The sequence below is a fragment of the Amblyomma maculatum genome, chromosome 1, assembly GCF_055883805.1.
Source record: "Amblyomma maculatum isolate TAMU_Amacu chromosome 1, ASM5588380v1, whole genome shotgun sequence".
In the NCBI taxonomy this organism is placed as follows: Eukaryota; Metazoa; Arthropoda; class Arachnida; order Ixodida; family Ixodidae; genus Amblyomma; species Amblyomma maculatum.
The window spans coordinates 185,240,185-185,259,975 of NC_139344.1; the positions used below are offsets into that span (position 1 = coordinate 185,240,185).

At 42.5% G+C, this 19,791-nt stretch overlaps 2 protein-coding genes across 3 annotated transcripts in view; one reads left to right on the forward strand and one right to left on the reverse strand.

The window, feature by feature from the left end:
• Positions 1-319: 319 nt before the first annotated feature.
• LOC146205108 (D-aspartate oxidase-like) overlaps positions 320-19,791 on the forward strand; it is a 33,429-nt gene continuing 13,957 nt past the window's right edge. Inside the window, exons 1-7 of one of the 2 annotated variants that reach the window (XM_084589797.1) lie at positions 320-635; positions 1,737-1,960; positions 7,822-7,945; positions 9,003-9,082; positions 15,164-15,229; positions 15,292-15,445; positions 17,621-17,679. In XM_084589797.1, coding sequence (XP_084445923.1) covers positions 1,737-1,960; positions 7,822-7,945; positions 9,003-9,082; positions 15,164-15,229; positions 15,292-15,445; positions 17,621-17,679 — 707 coding nt within the window. In that variant the 5' untranslated portion in view covers positions 320-635. The remainder of the gene's footprint in view (positions 636-1,736; positions 1,961-7,821; positions 7,946-9,002; positions 9,083-15,163; positions 15,230-15,291; positions 15,446-17,620; positions 17,680-19,791) is intronic. The other variant, XM_084589798.1, reaches the window with a different exon arrangement.
• LOC146205109 (uncharacterized) overlaps positions 17,097-19,791 on the reverse strand; it is a 35,019-nt gene continuing 32,324 nt past the window's right edge. Inside the window, exon 3 of the mRNA XM_084589802.1 lies at positions 17,097-17,183. The gene's annotated coding sequence lies outside the window, so the exon portion shown is untranslated. The remainder of the gene's footprint in view (positions 17,184-19,791) is intronic.

Sequence of the window (19,791 nt, forward strand, 5' to 3'; positions counted from 1 at the left end):
ACGCTTTCGCCGGATTTTCTGCGAAACGGGGCCCTTACGTTATGCGTAAAAGGGTGGATGTTTATGAGTTAACGCCACAGCGAACGCCGCGATTTTCTAGTCGGCCCGCGCGCCGCGCGTGCTGCGCGTACCGGCTTAGTACCGTCGGCTAGCCGGCTTCTGCTCCAGGAGTCGACGCCAGCGCCGCGGCGCGGCAACCGCCTCAAAAGCCTCATCGGGAGCAACGGGGAGGGCGCCGCTTTTGCCACTACAAAGCCTTCTATGTAACAGCAGCGAGGAACCGCCAAGGTATATGTACATATACATATACCTTGGAACCGCCCCCGGTGCAGGATGCTGTGAAATTTGTGTCGCCCCTTGCTCTCGCGCTTATGTCGCGGTTTAGCAGTTTAGCGCTGTACGGCGTGTACTTGTGTTATGCTGTCCAAGGCAGTATACCTTGTGCTAATTAGGCACTCTAGATGTTGTTTTTTTTTTTGTTTTTTTTTTTTTGCCTTCTGTCTTGATAACGCCGGTAGAAAAATAGCAAACTGTCGCCAGACGGTTCCGGCAGTGCGCAGGTAAAAGTTGGCAAATCGCTTGCTCGTACATTAGTGAAAAGTGCGTGCTTGCAAGCGCCAGACAGCAGAAAAGAGGTTCGTAGTAGAGAAGTGCTGCTCGTGGGCTATTGGTTTTCACTTTTGTTGGCTCCATTTGTTCCTTATCTTTAAATCCCCCGTCGGACTGAAACCTGCAGGTGCTCATGTCCTCATGCGCTGCATTTGAGCGAAGTATTATTTTCGACACATCATTTCGATTGGTCTCTGTTGCTGCGGCAGCTGAAAGAAAAAAAAAAAGGGAAAGAAAAAGACGACTGGATCAATTCACGCCTCAGGCCGTATCATTTGCAAACGTTGCGTGGTTGCGTGACGTGCTAGTTCAGTCCAGTTTATGATCCGCAAGAAATGAATGTCAAAACTTGGCCATTCCATTGATGTTCGCGTCGTAATAAGATCATACGCTGTATCATTATCGCTTCGCCCGAACTCGAAGCCATGTCGGCCGCAGAGCCCGATTACAGTGCTCTAAAATAGCCTGGTGTCGCAATTAATCCGTAGTCCTCCTCTACACGTCCCCACAGCTTTTTTTTTTTTTTTCTTTTTTTACTGGAACAAGAAAATCAATCTGTTAACCGTGACCCAACCAGCACCATTTCTTTCAGTGCCTAAGATAACCTTCAGGAGGTCAGTGTCTCTTACTATTGTGCCAGACTGCAAGGATTCCCAGAGGAGAGGACAATCTACATCAAGTATTGACTCTCTCATCAGAGCAGTGAGATAGCCTGCTCTGTGAAACTTAATTGGCGGTGCATATTATGAATTTGTAACTGTCACTGTACTGCAAGGAAAGTTCACCATGCTGCTAACAAGTTAGCTTATTAACATAATTATATATTTGTGGAACTTTTAAAGTTTATAATGATTACCTAATTTACATCACGGGTTATGTGCTACATATATGACGGTGAAATTGATGGTATTTGGTTTGTTTTAGTTTAATATAAGTCCTTTCTTTTATTGTTATTACATTTGTTGTCTGTATTCTGTAATAAACACGTATGCTCTTGAATGAATTAACAAGTGAGTAAGTAAGCAATCTGTGGATGGTAATTTCCATCCCTTGTAATAAAAAATACGATTGTGTGTGTGTGCAGAACCTTAAGCAATGCACTAATGCACACTATTTGTATTCTGCAGATGCCTGCACATCAGAGCCAAGTAGGCAGCCCTGCTCAGAAGAGGGTGGCAGTGGTAGGGGCTGGCGTGGTTGGCCTCTCCACAGCCCTATGTATCCAAGAAAACATTCCAGGAATTGCGGTTACAGTTTTTGCTGATCGATTTATTGAAGACACGCTAAGCTTTGGGGCCGCCGGGTTTTTCCGTCCAGATGAAAATATAGGACCTACACTTGATATCACCAGGTATGGCTGCAGTGAAGAACAAATCTGGCACAGTGACTCTGAAGTGGGCACCGAATAAATCATTGTAGCAAGCAGCTGTGCAGGCTTACCGGCAGATGAGCAATCCATAGTTCTGGTAAAATTTGAACTTGGCGTTTTCTTAAATTTACACAGTAATTTGCATATAGAGTGTAATACACCTGGCACACGGGCAATCTCAGTACCCATTGAGTAAGTAGCCATCGAAATTTTCTAGGGCTATCCAGATGCATCACTGCCACTTAGTGAATTTCAATGATCATTGAGTAGTGCACATGTAATCCAACAGGTGGCACTAGGAATAACATTGGGTAAAAATATCAAGTGAAGCAGCATAAAACGAGTTGAATATTGGACTGAGTGCTACTTTTAATTGAAAGTTTGTTGGAAGAAGGGTATTCAAATACTTCACAGGTCAGCATAAGCCACAGGCAGTAACAGCCAAATGATAACAGGATAACGATGTGCAGTTTTTGACTGTTGAAGCATTCATTTTGCACCGGCAAAGCTGCCACGCCATGGCAGTCATCTTGGTTGCATTCATAGCTGCTATCATAGCTGCTCTTGTGGAGCACTTGCAGCACCTGGGGGACAATTAAGAGCGTCAGTTTGTTTCCATCTGACCACCGCAACTTCTACAGAGTAATCATTTTGACTGTCAAATAAAAATTAATTTGTGAACTGGTTAATGTCAAAATTTTTGTAATTAAATCAAGAAGACATTTTTACTTATCTGGAGTTTTTATATATTCTTTTTTGGATGTCTGATGAGTGTGGGGCTGTTCTCAACAGCCCTTGAGATTCCAATGGTTATTCGTGAACCTCCGTTACACTGAATTCAAATAGAGGTGTGCTCACTGGCTGAGCTGACGTGAAGCCACAAATGTCGCAAAGTGGCTGCGGCACCACATGGTAGTGCTGCCATTGTGTTCCTGTGGGAAGGCTGGGAAAGTTGCCAACACGTATGCTGGCTAAAATGCCGTATTACTGTTGAAAGTTCTTGCCGGAACTTGGTAGATTAAACATTGTACCTGAAAGCAGGGAGTCAAACGCATGGAGTGCTGGCACAAAGGCTGCTACTATAAGAGTCCAACAGCTCATCAATTGAAACTGAAGAATTAACGCTCTGCAGCATAGCATATGATGCGCGCACATGACTTTGATAAATCACGTTTAGTAAGGCTTACCAGTGCTAGTTAAATGTTTTGAGCTCACCAATTCGGCTACTATGTTGGTTGTTTTATTCCCTATGTAAAAGCAGAATTACATCTCGTTTAGATCAACACTAATGGCTATTAAATGTGACACTCCACTGCCATTCTCGACATCTCTCAGCTCAATGTTTTCTGAATGCTTAAGGCCAATTCACATGGTGGACCACCGGTTCGCGGACAGCAAATCACATGTTCACACGCCACTGCAAACTGGTCTGCTGCTCTGATGCCTGTAAGCAGACCCGGCGGACCAAGAAAGCAGACAGCGCACTGGGCGAACCAAAGTTATTAGAATACTTTTAAAGTGATTGGCAACACCAGGAAGCAGGAAAGGAAAAGGGACAGAACAGACATTTGCGCACATGTTGTGGCCTATTGTAGACCTTCCGATCCCGTGTTGTCAACTTTCCCTCTTCATCCCTCCCCACCCCTATTCCAAACAATCAACAAACTATGGGCACAGGTGCAAAGGCACATCTCCTTCTATTGTCCCATAACTATGAAAGTCACAAGCTGCGTGCCATGCCTGTGGGGTTCTGAGGACAGTCGCCGAGAGGGACCCGGGAAGAAAATAACCATCAGGACTGGTATCTCACAAATTGGGAAACTCATCAACTAGAGCTATGAAATAATTGCCACTCCATAAGACCACCCCGTCACTTGCACATATCCTCCGCAATACGTGCAAACAGTGCTTGGCCCAAAGCAAAACAATCACAGTGAAAGGGGGAAAGCATTTCTGCCATTTCTGGCAGCCAAAACTAGCCCCCCCCTTCTTCTAAAACATGGGGAAGAGTGGGCCAGTTGCCACACCTAGTGCACATAGCTTCGCAGTCCGCTGCTAAATCCCACTGGAGAAAAGACGTGAACATGTAATGCGTGGCCTGCAGATTGATGGTTCATCATGTGAATTGGTCTTTGGGTACACTGCATCGCCTGTACCCACCCACCCACTTGAACATGCATACAGACTCTCTTCTCTGCCATAGCTTAAGTTCAAAGGTTTTCAGGAAAATTTATAAAACAGTACAAGAAGCTGCTCATCTTCAAATTTTGCAGGAAATTTATTCACATCGGTCGAGGTAAATGCATAGAAAAGCAACTATGTCAGTTGGCTATGACTCAATTTTAGATTTTTGGTCCATTTACATGTGCTAAGCTTCTTTATGTTCACTTCTTTCTCACAAAGTGAAGCTGGACTATAAGGTAAAATTTCTCCATTTCCTCTGAAGTGGCTTCAGCATGAAGATGGCAACTGACCTCTTTGGACAGCCTTACACTAACCATATCGAGTGCTTCAAAGATGCTCCCTGAATGAAGTTGGATTAGGCTGAAGCATTAAAAATGTTCTCAAGCTTCAGTACGAAATCATGGAGCTGTTTGGAAGAGTGCAAGAGCCCCTTTGTAGCAGTAATTAGTATACCTTACAAGTTGAAAACCATCGTCAGTGGCTGGCATAGCTAAGAGACCAATGCAGCTTTCACACTTCTTCAGGACAGATTTTCATGCTACATAGCCTGCAGTGTAAAAGACTAGTCGAGAGTCACTTTTGACGACATGCCGAGTATGGTCACGACATGATCCAGCTTGAGCAATCACTGAATTCATTGCAGTCCCTGCTAGCATGAGATATTCCACTATCTTCATACTTTGTAGTGTTTGACCTCCTTTAAGTAAAGGGGCCAATGTATAATCATCAGAGTTCCCCGCGCAATGCATTTCACCAAGCCATTATGTGAGACCAGTTGACTATGATTAAAAGCTGCATTGGTGCCGGGTGCTCATTGCTGCTTATGACGCCGAATAGGTTCTGTAATAGGTCTTGGCTTAGCTTAGACATCAAGTACTTAAATTTCAGCTTGTCTATGAGGCAAGCCAGCAACTCAAGATTGCTTGAAATAATGACCTAGGATTGTTTTTTATTGCGTAAGCAATACTACGCCATTTCAGCCTGTCGCGTAAACCCGGCCAGTAGCCACGTGTGACTTTTAGAGCGACCGCAGATGGGGCCCCTCTTCAAGCCGTCGAATAAACCCAGTCGATAGCCACGCCACGCCGCAGAAGCAGCAGAATAATAATAATAAGAAGAAGAAAGAACAGAAAGAGGAAGCTATGTCGGCTTTGCTTACGCAACCTACCGGGTTTAACTAAAGCTAAACCCCAGCAAATTTTTTCCTTACTGGGACACTACTGCAATCTTTTCTGCATACTACATTCCTACTCTGCATGTTTGTGAGACACAAAAGAATGTATGCATGACACTGAATCCTTAAGCATAAGCAAAACATGGAACAACGATAGAAAAGCGACTGCCAAACAGTTAGTTGGTGTAGTCTGCCATTGCTTTGGTCCCAAGACAACTGCAGTGTTCAGAACAGTGGTGACGTCTAGCAGACATGCGGAGAACTGGGAAATGTCAGCACCAGCGGCTTCCCCTCTGTTTGTGGTGATGCGGAACAGTGAGCAAATTAGCCCTATTTTGGTTCACTGTAGCTCCTTTGAGTTGATGCCCATTTAGTTCAGCGGTCATTGAAAACTACTGTGTGGCACTGGCCGATCCCCATTGAGTTTAATGTCGATTGGGTCGAAGAGCATTTTGAGGCATAAGCGCTGATGCTGGTTAAATTTCTGCACTTTCAGTGGTGAAAATCTCCAAAGCTTAAAACATTATGAGCTTTATATAGCAAAAATGAAATGGCCTCAGAGGTACTGTTATGTGGTGGAAATACGCTGTGATGTAGTACCTACAAAGCAAGCTGGGGAGGCAGAAACAACTTTCTTAGCACAAGGCCAGGTCTTGCCTCCTAGGGTCTTAAGGAAAGGGGATTACTATTCCTCACCAAGCATATGTCACAGATGTAGTGAGCCGAAAGTGCTGGTAAGAATGGTTCGATACTCAAGGGTGGAGCAAGCACGTTCTCCCAGCCCTTGGTTATTTAGATTAGATTATTTAGTTGCCAGGATGCATGAGCCCTCCCAAAGATTTTTTGTTACTGGGACATGTTTGGGTTATTAGCATTAAATGCAGACATGCAATAATGCGTTAATGTTTTCTGGTGAATCACTTGCATTAATACTGTTTTCTTTAGGCACATTTTCAGTTGACATTAATGTAGTAATGTGAAACAATGCTTCAAGCAATCTTTCTTTTTGGCTTAGGACTATGTTGCACCTTGTCAATTAAACTTTGCTTTGCCTTATTAGACCAGGGCTTAGTGTAGAAGAACTGCATACATAACACATTTTGGATGATCAGACAAAAGCATCTTTTGCTCGAGGCATTTGGCTGAAAATATGTGACAAGGTCACACACTCAAAAGTAGAAGAATACTGTAAAAGCAATGCCTGAACCTACTACCAGTCATATGCTATGCTTCTTTCCCTGCCCTTTCTGTCTCTTACGCTACCAATTAAGTTGTTAATAAAACATAATAAAAAATAACTATTAAAATGAAATTATAAACAATTCAGTAATTACACAAACCAAACCATCAAATGAGTCTTGCCTCAACCCGTGTATCAGGTAGCTTACGTCTGTATGCAAATGAGTGTGTGACCCAAAACCAAAACTGAAGTGCTAGCCCACCTAATTCGCATTTGGTGTAACCATGCTAAATTAGTTTTTATTGCGAAAGCAATACTAAGACAGCCAAAGCGAGACCTGGGCTGGCCGCAGCTACGCTGTGAAGAGGCGTAGCTACGGTCTCTTCATAAAAAAATCAGCCTGCCATGACATTTATATATATATATATATATATATTTATTGATTTCACCAGTACAGCTGGAGGGATCTCCTGGAAAAAAGCTGCTTTTGCAGCTTGACGGGGCCCGGAGAACCCTTGAATTTGAATTCACGTTACCCCTATGCCACGGGCAGGAGCTGCCAACTCGGGTCGCTTCTTTCATATGGGAGGGTGATATCAGAATGAGCCTGCCAGAACTGTTGCATTCTCGTTACCCCTATGACACGCAGCACGTCCATACGGCTTGGTTGAAGCGTGACTTTATATGTGGGCTGGTAGCTTACGCTCTCGTGTCATACCATTAAAGGATGAGCTTAAGTGTCCCCAATAATGTAGCACTTTACACTGATAGGGCGTGATAGAGGAATAATGTAGCAGGCAAAAGAAGCTTCCGCCGTTGCCTTCACAATTCAACTAGGGCTAACCAGAGCTAAACCACAACTAATTTTTTTGCTGTTTTATTAACACTGTCAGCTGGGGTGTCTACCCCAAGCATGAATGTCATATCGCTAGTTAAATCCACACAGTTCTGAATCATGCTTTTCCTGTGCCTCAAACTTTTCTTTGTGCTACTAACAGTAGAAATTGGGAATAGGCAATACATTTATTTACTACTATGTCATGTTCAGTTTTACAGATGAAACCAAGGGCATGTCTACTTTTTAAGTTGTTTCATATGTTGTACTTTATGTTTTGATACATTTGGACAAAATAACCCAGTGATGTGCAATACTAGTTACTACATATGACAGGTCTTGCAATCCTGACATTACGGCACCAAAAAAAAAAAATCATTAAACAGACCCCCTTTATACAGTGCATACTTATTAAAAATCCTATATTAATGGTAATTCACTTAATAGTGCTTGTACTATCCATGCTTCAGGGACTGGTTCAGAAGAACATTCAGGCGCCATGAGGCACTACTACATAGCAACACTGCTGAAGCAGCTGGGATCAAGAAACTTTCTGGCTACGCCCTCAGTTCAAGCAACCCAGAAAAACTTGTGGTATGACCAACCATTTGTTCCACTTGCTTGAAGAACAGCAGCTGTCTAAAAAGAAAACTTAGGACAATTAAATTTGCCTTTTATTGTCGTACTTCTACCAATGACAGGCAGTAAAAGGATTAAGGAAAAAGCATAGGTCTCATTACATCTCACTGAAAGGAAAATCTTGTTTTAATATTGGTATAGCTACAAGAAATAGTTTAATAAAAAAATTGGAAAGCATTATCAAAATCTTTGTATTGTAGCAGTGACTGAGTAATGTATTAATTTAAATGAACTTTGTTCACCAGATTTTTTAGTGATGCTGAAGTAAAAGGAAGTTTTCAGTAATGTGCTAGTCATATTGCCTAGGCCAACCCATGACAGACCTGTCTTTCTAATACAAACATTTTAATGTTGGGAATTGCACATTTGCTACAAATATATTTCCTTTTGTTCTTGATAAATTTTATGACTGACAGTTTAAAATGCAATCAGAAAATTATTGCTTGTTCAATTTTTTTCTAGCAGTGCAAGAACTGATAATTTACTTTTAATGTTTCTTTTTTATTTTTGTTTGTGTTTCTTAAACTCTTGTCACATATATGATGTCACTGACAGAACATTTAATTTGGTACTGGTTTTCTTGCAATCTGGTAAACGTCCAACACCTTAAAGAGTGAGTGTAGCATGATGCAGGGACACTGGAGTTAATGTGCAAGTACATCTGTAAATTGTCACTTCATCTGCATTTCATTTACATTTGTCACTTTGTGTCTCTGGTTTATTAATTGCCCTAGAACATGTATTCACTATCACAAAACAAACAAACACCCTTTACATTAAATTAGATTTAGCAGTTTAAAGCACACTTGTGCTGTTTTACAACTACAATAGAATCAGTGTTTACTTATGTAGTGCATCATTTAACAAAAAAACATGAGACTACATTCAAGGAAATAGGCTCACAAAAACAACAAAACAATGTAAGAGAATATGCATACAACATAGTGTAGGTGATGGAGATTCGGCACGTATAAAATGTTGATCACAAAACACGTTTTCCTTCTTTTTCCAGAACGGGACAATGAAGGAGCTCTGTGATGGCCTCAGACCAATTACTGAAGGAGAGCTGAAGAATTTTCCACTGAAATACAAGTATTGCTTTCGTACCACTACAGAAATAGCTTCTAAATGGCTGTAAAAAGAACTGATAAATTTAGAAAGTATTCGTGTGATAGTATTAGCTTTTGTTGCTTTCATGAAAGCTTTTGCTTAATCTTTCGTTGGAGAGAAAACTTAAAAGCAGTTTGTTCCTGAAAAAAGAAAGAGTAGCTAAACATATTCGTGAGACATGCCAAATATACTAAAAGTTTGCATAAAGATTTCTCACTTATTTCTCGAATTTTCATGTGTGGTTAAGTATTCAATGGTGGAAAATTTAGTAGCAGTTTCTCATAGTATTTTTGGCAAAATGCTCTTTTTGCACTTTTCCATTTTAAGTTCACTGTAGCAGCAAAAGCAGCAAAAGCAAAAGCTCAGGTTTCCTTTCGGGACAGTCCTCTGACATACATCGCACGACCTCACAAATCGCTTAATGTCAGCTTGCACCCCTGGCCAGTAAAAGTCATCAAGCACTCTTGCGCTGGTTTTTCTGACACCCTGGTGGCCGACAAGTGCACTCCCATGTGCCTGCACGAGGACCTGACGGCGCAAAACCTTCGGAACGACCGCTTGTTCAATTGTTTTTCCCGGACAAAGTTGATAGGTCCAGTACAAAATGCCGTCACTTAGATGGAAGGTGTAGGCCGTCTGCCCTTTTCCGTGATAGGTTTTTTTAAGCTTGCGACGACACACGTCTAAGCTGGCGTCCTCTTCTTGTTTCTTGCGAAAGACAGACCGAGATAAGTGGAGTATGGTTTGAGTGGCATCCAAACCAGTCCCTGAAACTTTCGCCGCCAGAACCTGGAAAGAAGCGCTGGACCCATCATCACTGGCAGGTCTGCTTCTCTGGCCCGTCAAGACTGTTGGAGCGTCGGCGAATGGGACACTTGCACCCGGAACGTTGCCGATAATTACGTCATATGATGCCGTCGGCAGGCACCTAGCAACAGCTTTGCCTGTGAAGTATGGCGACTTGATAACCTCCGCCTCAGGCGCTTCGATGTCAGAACCATCCGCTAAACGTAAAGATGCTCGCTCACCGGTATATGCAGCCTCGGGCACCAAAGCCTGACGCACCACGATGCTATTAGAACCAGTGTCGCGCAGCACCGACACTGCTTGTCCGAACACTTCTCCATGCTCCACTGGCATGTTGTTAATAATCTGAGATGGACTAAGAGCCGAACCGTCCCTTCGAACATCTAGGCATGTTCTTCCCAGCTGACGACCAGGGCGGGAACCTCGAGGGGACGTGCAGCAAGCAGACGTCTCCCGGTCATTTGAATTTTCGTATCGACACAACTGGGTTTCATGCCCAGATTTGCGACATAATGTGCAATATGGGGGCTTCGGTTTTGTACGGCAATCCGCCGACCTATGTCCGATCTCTTCACAGATGAAGCATCGAATTCTAGTCTTTGGGTTTGGGGCTGCGTCCTGCGGTTTCGCAGAATTCTGCTCAGCTCTATCTTTAAAAATCACGAGGTTATTCTGTCGCTGAGCCTCAAGAAAGTGATCGGCGGCCTCAGCAATCTCGTCCACCGTTTTACAATCACGTTCTCGCAAGAAGAGAACTAAACGATCGTGACAGCTGTTTAAAAACTGCTCCGCCACTATCATGTCCCGAACCACTTCAAACGTGCGACCTTGACCTCGCATCTCAACCCAGCGGTCAAAAAAACTTAACAGCCTTGTGGTGTACTGGGAAGCTGTCTCACCATCTTGCGGCTTGCTTCCACGAAACTTCTCTCTGTAGCCCTCAGCCGTGAACCGAAACCTCCGAAGTAAGGCAAGTTTCGCTACATCGTAATTGACTGAGTCCTCAGGAGAGAGTTGTCCAAAGATTCTGAGAGCTTCTCCGCCGAGGCACAGACTCAAAGCCGTGGCCCACTTCTCTTTCGGCCAGCCTTGGCCAATGGCGACATGTTCAAAACGCTTCAAATACGCGTCCAAATCGTCCCTTTCCTCATTAAACAGTGGAATCAATCCATGAGGACTAATTGGGAAAGACGGAGCTGGTACGGTACCGTGCTCAGCGCTTCCAGCAGTAGGGGCGTTTTCTCCCAATTCCGCAAGTCGTACTCGTAGCTGCAAATTCTGGTTTTCTTGCTCCAAGCGCTGCTTCGCCGCTTCACGTTCTGCAGCTCTCTCTTCGCGTTTCGCAGCTTTGTCTTCCCTTGCCTTCTGCAATTCTTTCTCTACCCACTCGCGCAACTCGATTCCCTGCAAACCTATACGTTCCCCTACCGCGAGCAACTCTGGTGCACTCATTTTTCTCAAATCTCTAGCCGCGGGAAAATGTTGCTTGGCCGGCCTGGTCCTGCCGTGGACGCCAAAATTGTGAGGTTCTTTTCTTTGAATCTTCTGGCCACCTTATTCTGTGGCTTATTCAGAAACAGCAATCTAAATAGACGACCAGATTGACCAAGCTAACAACGAATACTTTTATGTACAGACATGGACGGGACGAAAGTAGAACGAGCAAGTGGGACGATGGCAAACTCAAATTGTCAAAAAGTCACCAAGTTGTTGGATGGAGAAGCCGGTGCAGACGCTCCGGGTAGTCAGAGTTTTGAAGGGTCGGTGCAGTAGGGCCTCGGTAAGCCCAGCGAAAGGCTAGGCCACTGGACGGGGCCCAGTAGAGGCAAGAGGCCTCGGGTTGCCTTTCCACGGCCGATGCGTCAGGCCTCCCCAACGTGCCTGGGCTCAGCACGGCACCGAACGCTCGTACCAGTGAAGAGCTGGCGCTGTGGCACTCCCGGGCCCGACCACCGTTCCGAGTTTCGTGGACGACAGGAGAACAGGACAGGATACGGCCGGCAGGCCCCAGGTCTGGATCCCCGGGTCAGGCCTGGCAGAAGACGCGCCGCTCCGAGCTCCTTGGACAGCCTATCGGCTCCGCTGCTCGCCTGTTCTCCTCTGCTCGTGTCTCGCGTTCCTCGAGCCAACCTTCACGTTTTCCTCTTCTTCTTTCTCCTTTCTTCGTTTCTTTCTTCGTCTTTGATCAAATTATCACATGTTCTTCACACGCATACAGATTGCATTGAATAGCTGAAAAAGCTCCTTTTTGAGCCCGTGCATCAGTTATGCAGGGTATTGAGCGAGCACTTAAAAAAATACCTAACATAGTGAGCTCAAAGAATATATATATATATATATCTGTATTTGCAGGAACAAACTCGCAGGCATGGCAGCCACAATTTACTGCAAAACTCTTCTAATCATTCAACTCATTAACTTTTTAATTATTCCAGTTGGGTGGTTATCTCAATATAGAGTTCAAAGCTGTAAACAAGGCAATGCCATATTAGGTTTTGAAACAAGGAAAAACTAATTTTCTGAAGCCCTACAGCATGAGGAAATCCAACACATTTTTCGATATGAAACTTAAACTGACCACAAGAGACTTATAGGGAGCTCAGTGCAGATGCCATGTCTGTAATGACATGTTGCAGTGACTCTAGTGCCAAACTTAAACTTTCTACACTAGTGTGAGTCTGTGTGATGTGTACTGCCCTTTATTTCGCTCCATCGCTGTGGCAAGCAAAAGAATGTAATGGCGTGAGGCAGTACAGCTTTGCAGTTCAAATTAAGTGTCGTAGCCACTGCATCACATCATCTCCCGACATCGCATCTGTACTGAACTTCCTACAAATCTCATGCTCTCGGTTTCGGTTTCGTACGGAAAAATGTGTCTAATTTCTTTGCATTGCAATGCTTTAAAAGATTAGTTTTTTTTTGTTTAAAAAACTGATATGGCATTGTCTTATTCATGGTTTCAAACTCCCCATTTAGACTAATCAACCATCTGTGATACAGTCAAACCCACAATATCAAAGTGTCAAGGATATATCGATATAGTATCATCTTTACAACCAATAATTGTTATAACTGAGGTTTTGCCAAAGCAAAACAAATTACAAACTTCAAGGCACCTAATGAGAGGAAAATTGCTTAGGATATTGATTTCTTTGCAGGGAAAAATCGGTATTAGTCAGCTTTGACTGGTTCACATCATATTTAGTTCACACTCCCTGGACAGGCCCTAACTAGCACACATACCCAAGTGAGGGACATGCTGCAAAAATGATGTCCCAAAGAAATTTTATCATTTGTAAGACGTCTTTTTCATAGTATCCTGGTCATCATTGTTGTCAGTGCACGTTACAGCTAAGAGATAGCATCGTCGGTGAAATCTGCATTTTTCATGACCACGTCCTCAACATGCAAGAATTCTGCAAGTCTCAACATGCCACTGTCATCTTTACATAGATGGAAGCTATTCAAACTTTCGTGTCACTGGCATTCTGAACAAAGCTCAGTTTCCAGAAGTATGTGCTTTCGCATTTTCAGTGCAGTTTGGCTGGTGTGGTTGTAGTGTTTCCATGTTCTTTTCTTCTGTTAAGGTTGGCTCCCAGTGACACATTTATTTGTTATAACCGATAATACGCTTTGACAGGATATTTATAAGTGGTTTATTTTACCACAGAAAACATTGTAAAGTTGATGGTGCCACAGTAGTCCATTGCTGTATATTTGATATATTGTTCTAAGTGGTATTGTTTCATGTGGGTTTGACTGTAATTTAAAATTGGTGGGTTTTAGTGAACTGGCTGAATAATTAGAAGAGCAGCAAATTGTGCCCGCCATGAATGAAAGTTTGTTCCTGCGAATATTTTCTATTTCCAACTCACTCTTTCCAGGAATTTTTTAAAGTGTGTGGGTGTATGCAGGTTTGAAAAGAAAGTTGTTGACTATGCTCTCCAGGATAGAAACCATGCTGAAGAGCGCATTTTGTTTTATTTAGAATGTGAGTTGTACCTGGTAAGGTATTCATTCTACCAGCCTACTTTCTTTGCCATTTTTACTGCTTGAAGTTTTTATGAATATTTTGCCCTGCATAATTAAGTTACTCCCCAAAGTTGCACAAAGATTTTTGGGGAAAAAATTGGTGATGGCTAAGCCTGGATATCAGAAACGAAAAGTTTCGGCGATGCCATGGCTTAGCTTGTGGTTCTTTGGCGCAGTTGTGGCTTACCTTGTTGTTCACGGTTGCACCTTATAGATATTCCATGGCTTATCATCACGGTGAAACATTGATTACAGCCGTACATCACATAAGATTAAACTTTATTCTGATTCGACATCATTATCACCGTTATACTTCTGTATAGACATAAACACAGCCCGATGAAAGCACGCGGCACCGGCTAAAAGTCAACCGGCAAAGTCGCGGTGGTGGTTGCGGCGGCGGCAGCGGCGGCTCCGACCACCTGCGCCTCTCCTGTGATGTCACGTGGTTTGTGCATGCGCAGCAGTGGCTTTTATTGCGAAAGCAATACTACGCCAGGTCTAACCGCTCGTCGCTGTGTGCCGTGTCCGTGTCCATGATCGTGGTCCCCTGGCAGGAGCTGCCAACTTGGGTCTCTCGTTTCACATGGGACGGTTATGTCAGACTCAGCCTGCCAGGACCCTTGCATTCTCATTACCCCTATAAGCCACTAAGGTATGTTCATACGGCTTGGTTAAAGCGGGGCTTTATATGTGTTTCTAACGACAGAGCACACGCGAGACTCGGAGTTGACTAGCCTAGTGAAGCTTTTCGCTTCAAAAAGCGTGTTCACACAAATAAAGATGGTAGTCTCAAGAACAGCACCATTAAAAACATGCTGATCTGATCACAAGTGCTGCAAAAGTGAAACACAATTTTTTGAGGACATCTGCACTTCATGGAAGCCCTTTCAGTCATTCTAAGTAGTTAGTGCGTGCAAGTTCAAACCATTCTTTTTTTTTCCTTTTGTGCTGCATATTCCTGTTGGCTCTGTAAATTTCAGGTGGCAGCAAGGAAGTGAAGAACATTAGTTTGGCATGAAATAAGCTGCAAAATCTTTCCACCATTGAATATAAGCAAGTTTTTTTCTTTTTTTTTAATCTTGATATTTTGTATATATCTGATGCATATGGCATGGAATGATCTTATGTTCTTTCGAGACAGCCTGGTATTGTATAAAATAATAAACCTTTTCTGGTTGTGTTTTTTTCTCAAATTAGAACATTATGCTGGTGCTTTTACAGGTATGGAATTTTCTACAGCAGCATCTTGGCGGACCCTAGAAAATACTTGAAGTGGTTGACTGACAGGTGAGTGCTTGTCATATTATGCAGTTTGGAAGTTTTCACTTGGTGGTTGCATCTGCTTTTAGGATTATTTACAATGGAGGACAGTTGAAAAACAAGACCATCAAAGACCTGCGAGACCTTGAGGAGTTTGGTGTGATAGTGAACTGCAGTGGTCTCAGAGCCAAGGAGCTTACTGAAGACCCGCTGTTGACTCCTGTCAGAGGACAGGTCATCAAGGTAATGGCCGTAGCAGTGCATGCCCTTTACTATACAACATGTCTTGAAGAGCACCTGAGTATGCTTGCAGCTAAAAAGTGTTTAAAACTAGTCTGCTGACTTTTTTGGGTAATTGTTTTCTTGCATCAGTTGAAAGTTCCCTTCCGAAATTAATGAATCCCCGGCTGTGATGCTGAGAAACACAGTGCAACCATTTAGAACTGAATTTTTTTATATGACTAGTCTCGTTTTCTCAATTGTAGACAGTGTCTATAAACCATAACTTCGGCAACACGATATATAGTTAGTATAGTAACTCTATGCAGCTCAATAGACACAACTGCCGACATTTAGGTGGCTCAGTAGCAATATTGAGGATGACACTAACCAAGTTGCGCAGACTTCGTCAAAACTATAATTGAGACAGCTAATATAGATTTAAATAAAATAGTGAAGAATTTAACTAAATTGGGTAATATCTATCACAGATATAACAATAGTTCTTGCCTGTAGCAGCACTGTTAATAGTAGTGCTGCTGCAAGTATAGCGGCGGCGGTGGTGGTTGTGCAATTTCTTTTTTGAAAGCATTTTAAAAACAGATCAAGCAAGCTTAGCAATGTAAGTAGCCTCACTTTGGTGAGAGAGAGACAAATAGGCTACCTTAACTTCATATGAATGTAAATAACTGTCTTTATGATGCTCTGGCATAGTCATGAAGTAATATATTCACTTTTCCCTCTGCAAGCAGTTAGCTTGTTAGCCACAATGAAAGCACACAGTGTGGTACCACCATCTGCTCAAAACCAGACTTTCTTCCCGATTTTACAATAATAAATTCATGCTCAAACCACTATTTCTGCACTCATTGCTGCCACCAAGCTGTCAGATCTACCAGAATATGCCATATAATTATAGTCATCTCTGACAGCAGACTACCTTTAAGAATGAAGGGCCTTCTTGAACTACACTGTAAAACTTGCTCTTAGAGAGTTCATTCGACCTTCAGTAGAAACTTTTGAGCTGTCTTTTGCTAGAGGACAGTGACTACGGTTATTAAAAAATGCATTCTATGGCTTTTTTTGCATATGTTGATGTTTGTCCAGTAGTAAAAGACACAATTATCAAGAGAATTATAAATTTTAAAAATGCATTTAAAAATATTTTTGTTACTCAATTCAAACTCTTGACATTCAGGTTAAGAAGGGCTCTGTGACCACATTTTTGATATGAATGGCAGCTGTGTAGACAGACCTGTGGGATTAACATTGAAAAAAAAAAATGTGTTGATTTGCAAAACTGATCGGTGCTGGCGATGCCTGCATTTTATTTTTTAGTGTTTTCTAGCTTGTAAAAGCTCGTTTCTAGTGAAAGTAAACTCTTTATCATTACAGTGCGACAGCACTGGCCAACTTCAATGTTTCCTCAGCTTGCAAGTAATGGGCAAGTCCAAGAAAGTGCGATGCACTTTACCCACTTGCTGCACCTCATACGAGCACGCAGGCAACGACTACGTTTTTGACTGCAGAAGCACTCATTTTTCTGGAAATGTACATAAGGCAGTGTAAAGTAACACAGCAGACTTAATTCATTTGCATTGATAAGCTGGATTAAGGCAGCATTTCATCTGCATGGATGACAGTATTGCCAGCAATGTCACAAGTAGAAATAGCACTCATTTATTGCGATAGCAATACTGCACCAAGTTTCGAGCCGTCGCGTAACTCACGGCCGGTCGCCACAGTTGACCTTGAACAGCCGCTAAGAAGAAGAAGAGGAGGAGGAGGAAGAAGAAGAAGAACGCTCGGTCACCGCCAGCTAATGCTTTCGCTCCATATTCAGTTCCGCAGCATTGAACCCTTCTCATTTATATGTGGGCTGGTAGCTTATGCTCTCGTGTCATACTCTTAAAGGATGAGCTTGTGTCCCCAATAATGTAGCACCTTACACTGATAGGGCGTGATAGGGGAATAATGTAGCAGGCAAAAGAAGCTTCCGCCGTTGCTATTCAACTAGGGTTAACTAGAGTTAAACCACAACTAATTTTTTTCTAAACCATGAAGAGTTTTATGCTTTTGGCTTTCCACAGAAAGGGCTCTTAACTTTTATTTCATAATCAAGGAATTTAGAAAAACAAGAGGTCACTGCCACAGTGGCCTTCTGGTCCAAGGTAATAACGGGCTGTTTCTTCAATGCAGGTGTATGCCCCCTGGGTGACTAAGTTTTACTATGCCGATGGCTGCTACATTCTTCCAGGGTAGGTATGCACTCCTGGTGAACATGTTAATTTTCACAGAAGTGTCGTGTGCCTGCATGAAGCAGTTCTCGATCATTGTCTATGCAGAGGACACACACTTTTCCACTTCACTTCAAAGGTTTCAACTTGAGCATGTTTGATTTTTGCTTGCCGTGAAATGCCATCTACGCTTCATTTTTTGCTGTTGCTCACATTCATACAAGGATCAAGTAATAGAAAGCAAAGTAATTAGTGGTGAGGGCATGGTAGAGTAAATGGGTATTGTTCGCTTTGCTTTGTCTCAGAAACTACCGCATAATTTCATTTGAAATTTACAGTGTTCTTTGGTAATTCTGCAGCTGGCTGTTTGTTTACTGCAGTGTTGTATAACTTTTTGGTAATTGAGTGCCAAAATTTAGGCTAATAGTATTAAATGTGCCTTTTCTCAGTAACAGACATTAATATGCTGGCTAAACTTTACAGTTAATTTCAGATGTTGGTAGCCTTAAACTGGACTTAATAAACAATTTGTTCCTGCTCACACCATTCAGGAAAATAATACTTTCACTTGTCATTGGCCGTAACAGAGAACTTCAAACCTGTTAATTTTTTTCAGATTTACAGCTCAATAATTTCCTAAAGTTTTAGGTTCAGACTAGTGACAGCAGGTTGCAGTATGATCTGGGAAAATTTCTGCACAATAAAGTGAGCAGTTTTGAAGGAAAGAGGAAGGTTGAATGTAGAAAACGTTAATTTAGGAAAATTGCAGTTTTATGTTTCGACGATACAACAATGGCTCTTTAGGAATAAGGAAAATAAAAAAATTCCCCTGCTTTCTTGGCATCTTCCCAAAACCTTTCTTAGGGCCAAATTTCAGAACACTCCTTAGCCTTAGATTGCCTTCACAAGGAGCCCTCCTTGCTTGCTCACCGTAAGGAAATGTTTAAGGGAGCTATCTAATTTTTAAACTGTCATTAGCACTCGGAGTGACAAGAAGCTGCTTGTATGTATCTGGTGTTGAGAACTTGCCCTCTAATTTTCAATATATATCAGTCTGAATTAGAAAAAAAAAGAAAGCAAGTAGACATCTAGACTAAGATTTTTTTTTTTTTTTTCGAGCATGTGCTCCTGTTTCATTTTATACATATTATTGTAATGCAGCAAATGACTTTGCAGGAAAAGATTGTTGGTCTGCCAGCGTGCAATTGTTTACAATGCAGCGGATTTGAAAGGGCAGCCATGAATGTTTGCTAACATCCCCTCTCCCACCCCCCTGCTCTGCCACTGTAAACTCGGCTCGAACAAATGCTTTAGGGCAGCAGCAACAGTTCAGTCGTTTCATTGTTTCATTGGTGGCCTGTGTCATCATGGAAACACTTGCCTACTCTTGCTTTGATACGTTTAGAAAAGTAGGTGTGAGGCTGTTTTCATGGGAATATGCCTTACGAGTACCCTTTTTGAGGCTATGGTTGTACTATGTAATGCAGGTTGTACAGGCCTGGGCGCAGGCGGAGCCTAATAAGAAATGTGGGACAGCTGCATAAAATCACGGTAGACGTGACAGGAAATCCATCTCAGTATTATACAATACAATAGGAGTGTCACTAACACAATTCTGTCCCCCCTTTTCTAATAAAGAATGTTTCCAAGGTTTCACGAGCAATTTTTTGATAACTTCTGTCGAAGATTGATACGCTGCAGAAATGCGGCTCACAATCGGTGCAAGCAATGTAGTGGAAAACAAGACTCACGTGCTCCTTATTATCCAGATATTTTGCAAACTCCCTGAATCGGTCGTTCGAGCAATGCCCTGTTTGGCCGATGTACACTTTTCCACAAGTCAGGGGAATCTATTAGACGATATTCATAGCGCACTGCACAAAATGCTTCAAAAGGCTTCAGTTCTCTTCTCCATCGATGTGTCTTCTCTGTAGATGTGGAAGAGCTCTTTTATGCAGTGCCTCATCCTGAACTGTTTGCTACCATCAAAGTTTGCATAGATGAAAACGGTGCTATTGCTTTCCAGAATGCAGCAGGCTTGACAATAGACAGTGTTTTAGCCCTTCTAGAGTTTTATGTTATAACACTTTTATCAAATTTGATGACCAGATTTATCTGCAAAAGAAAAGCATT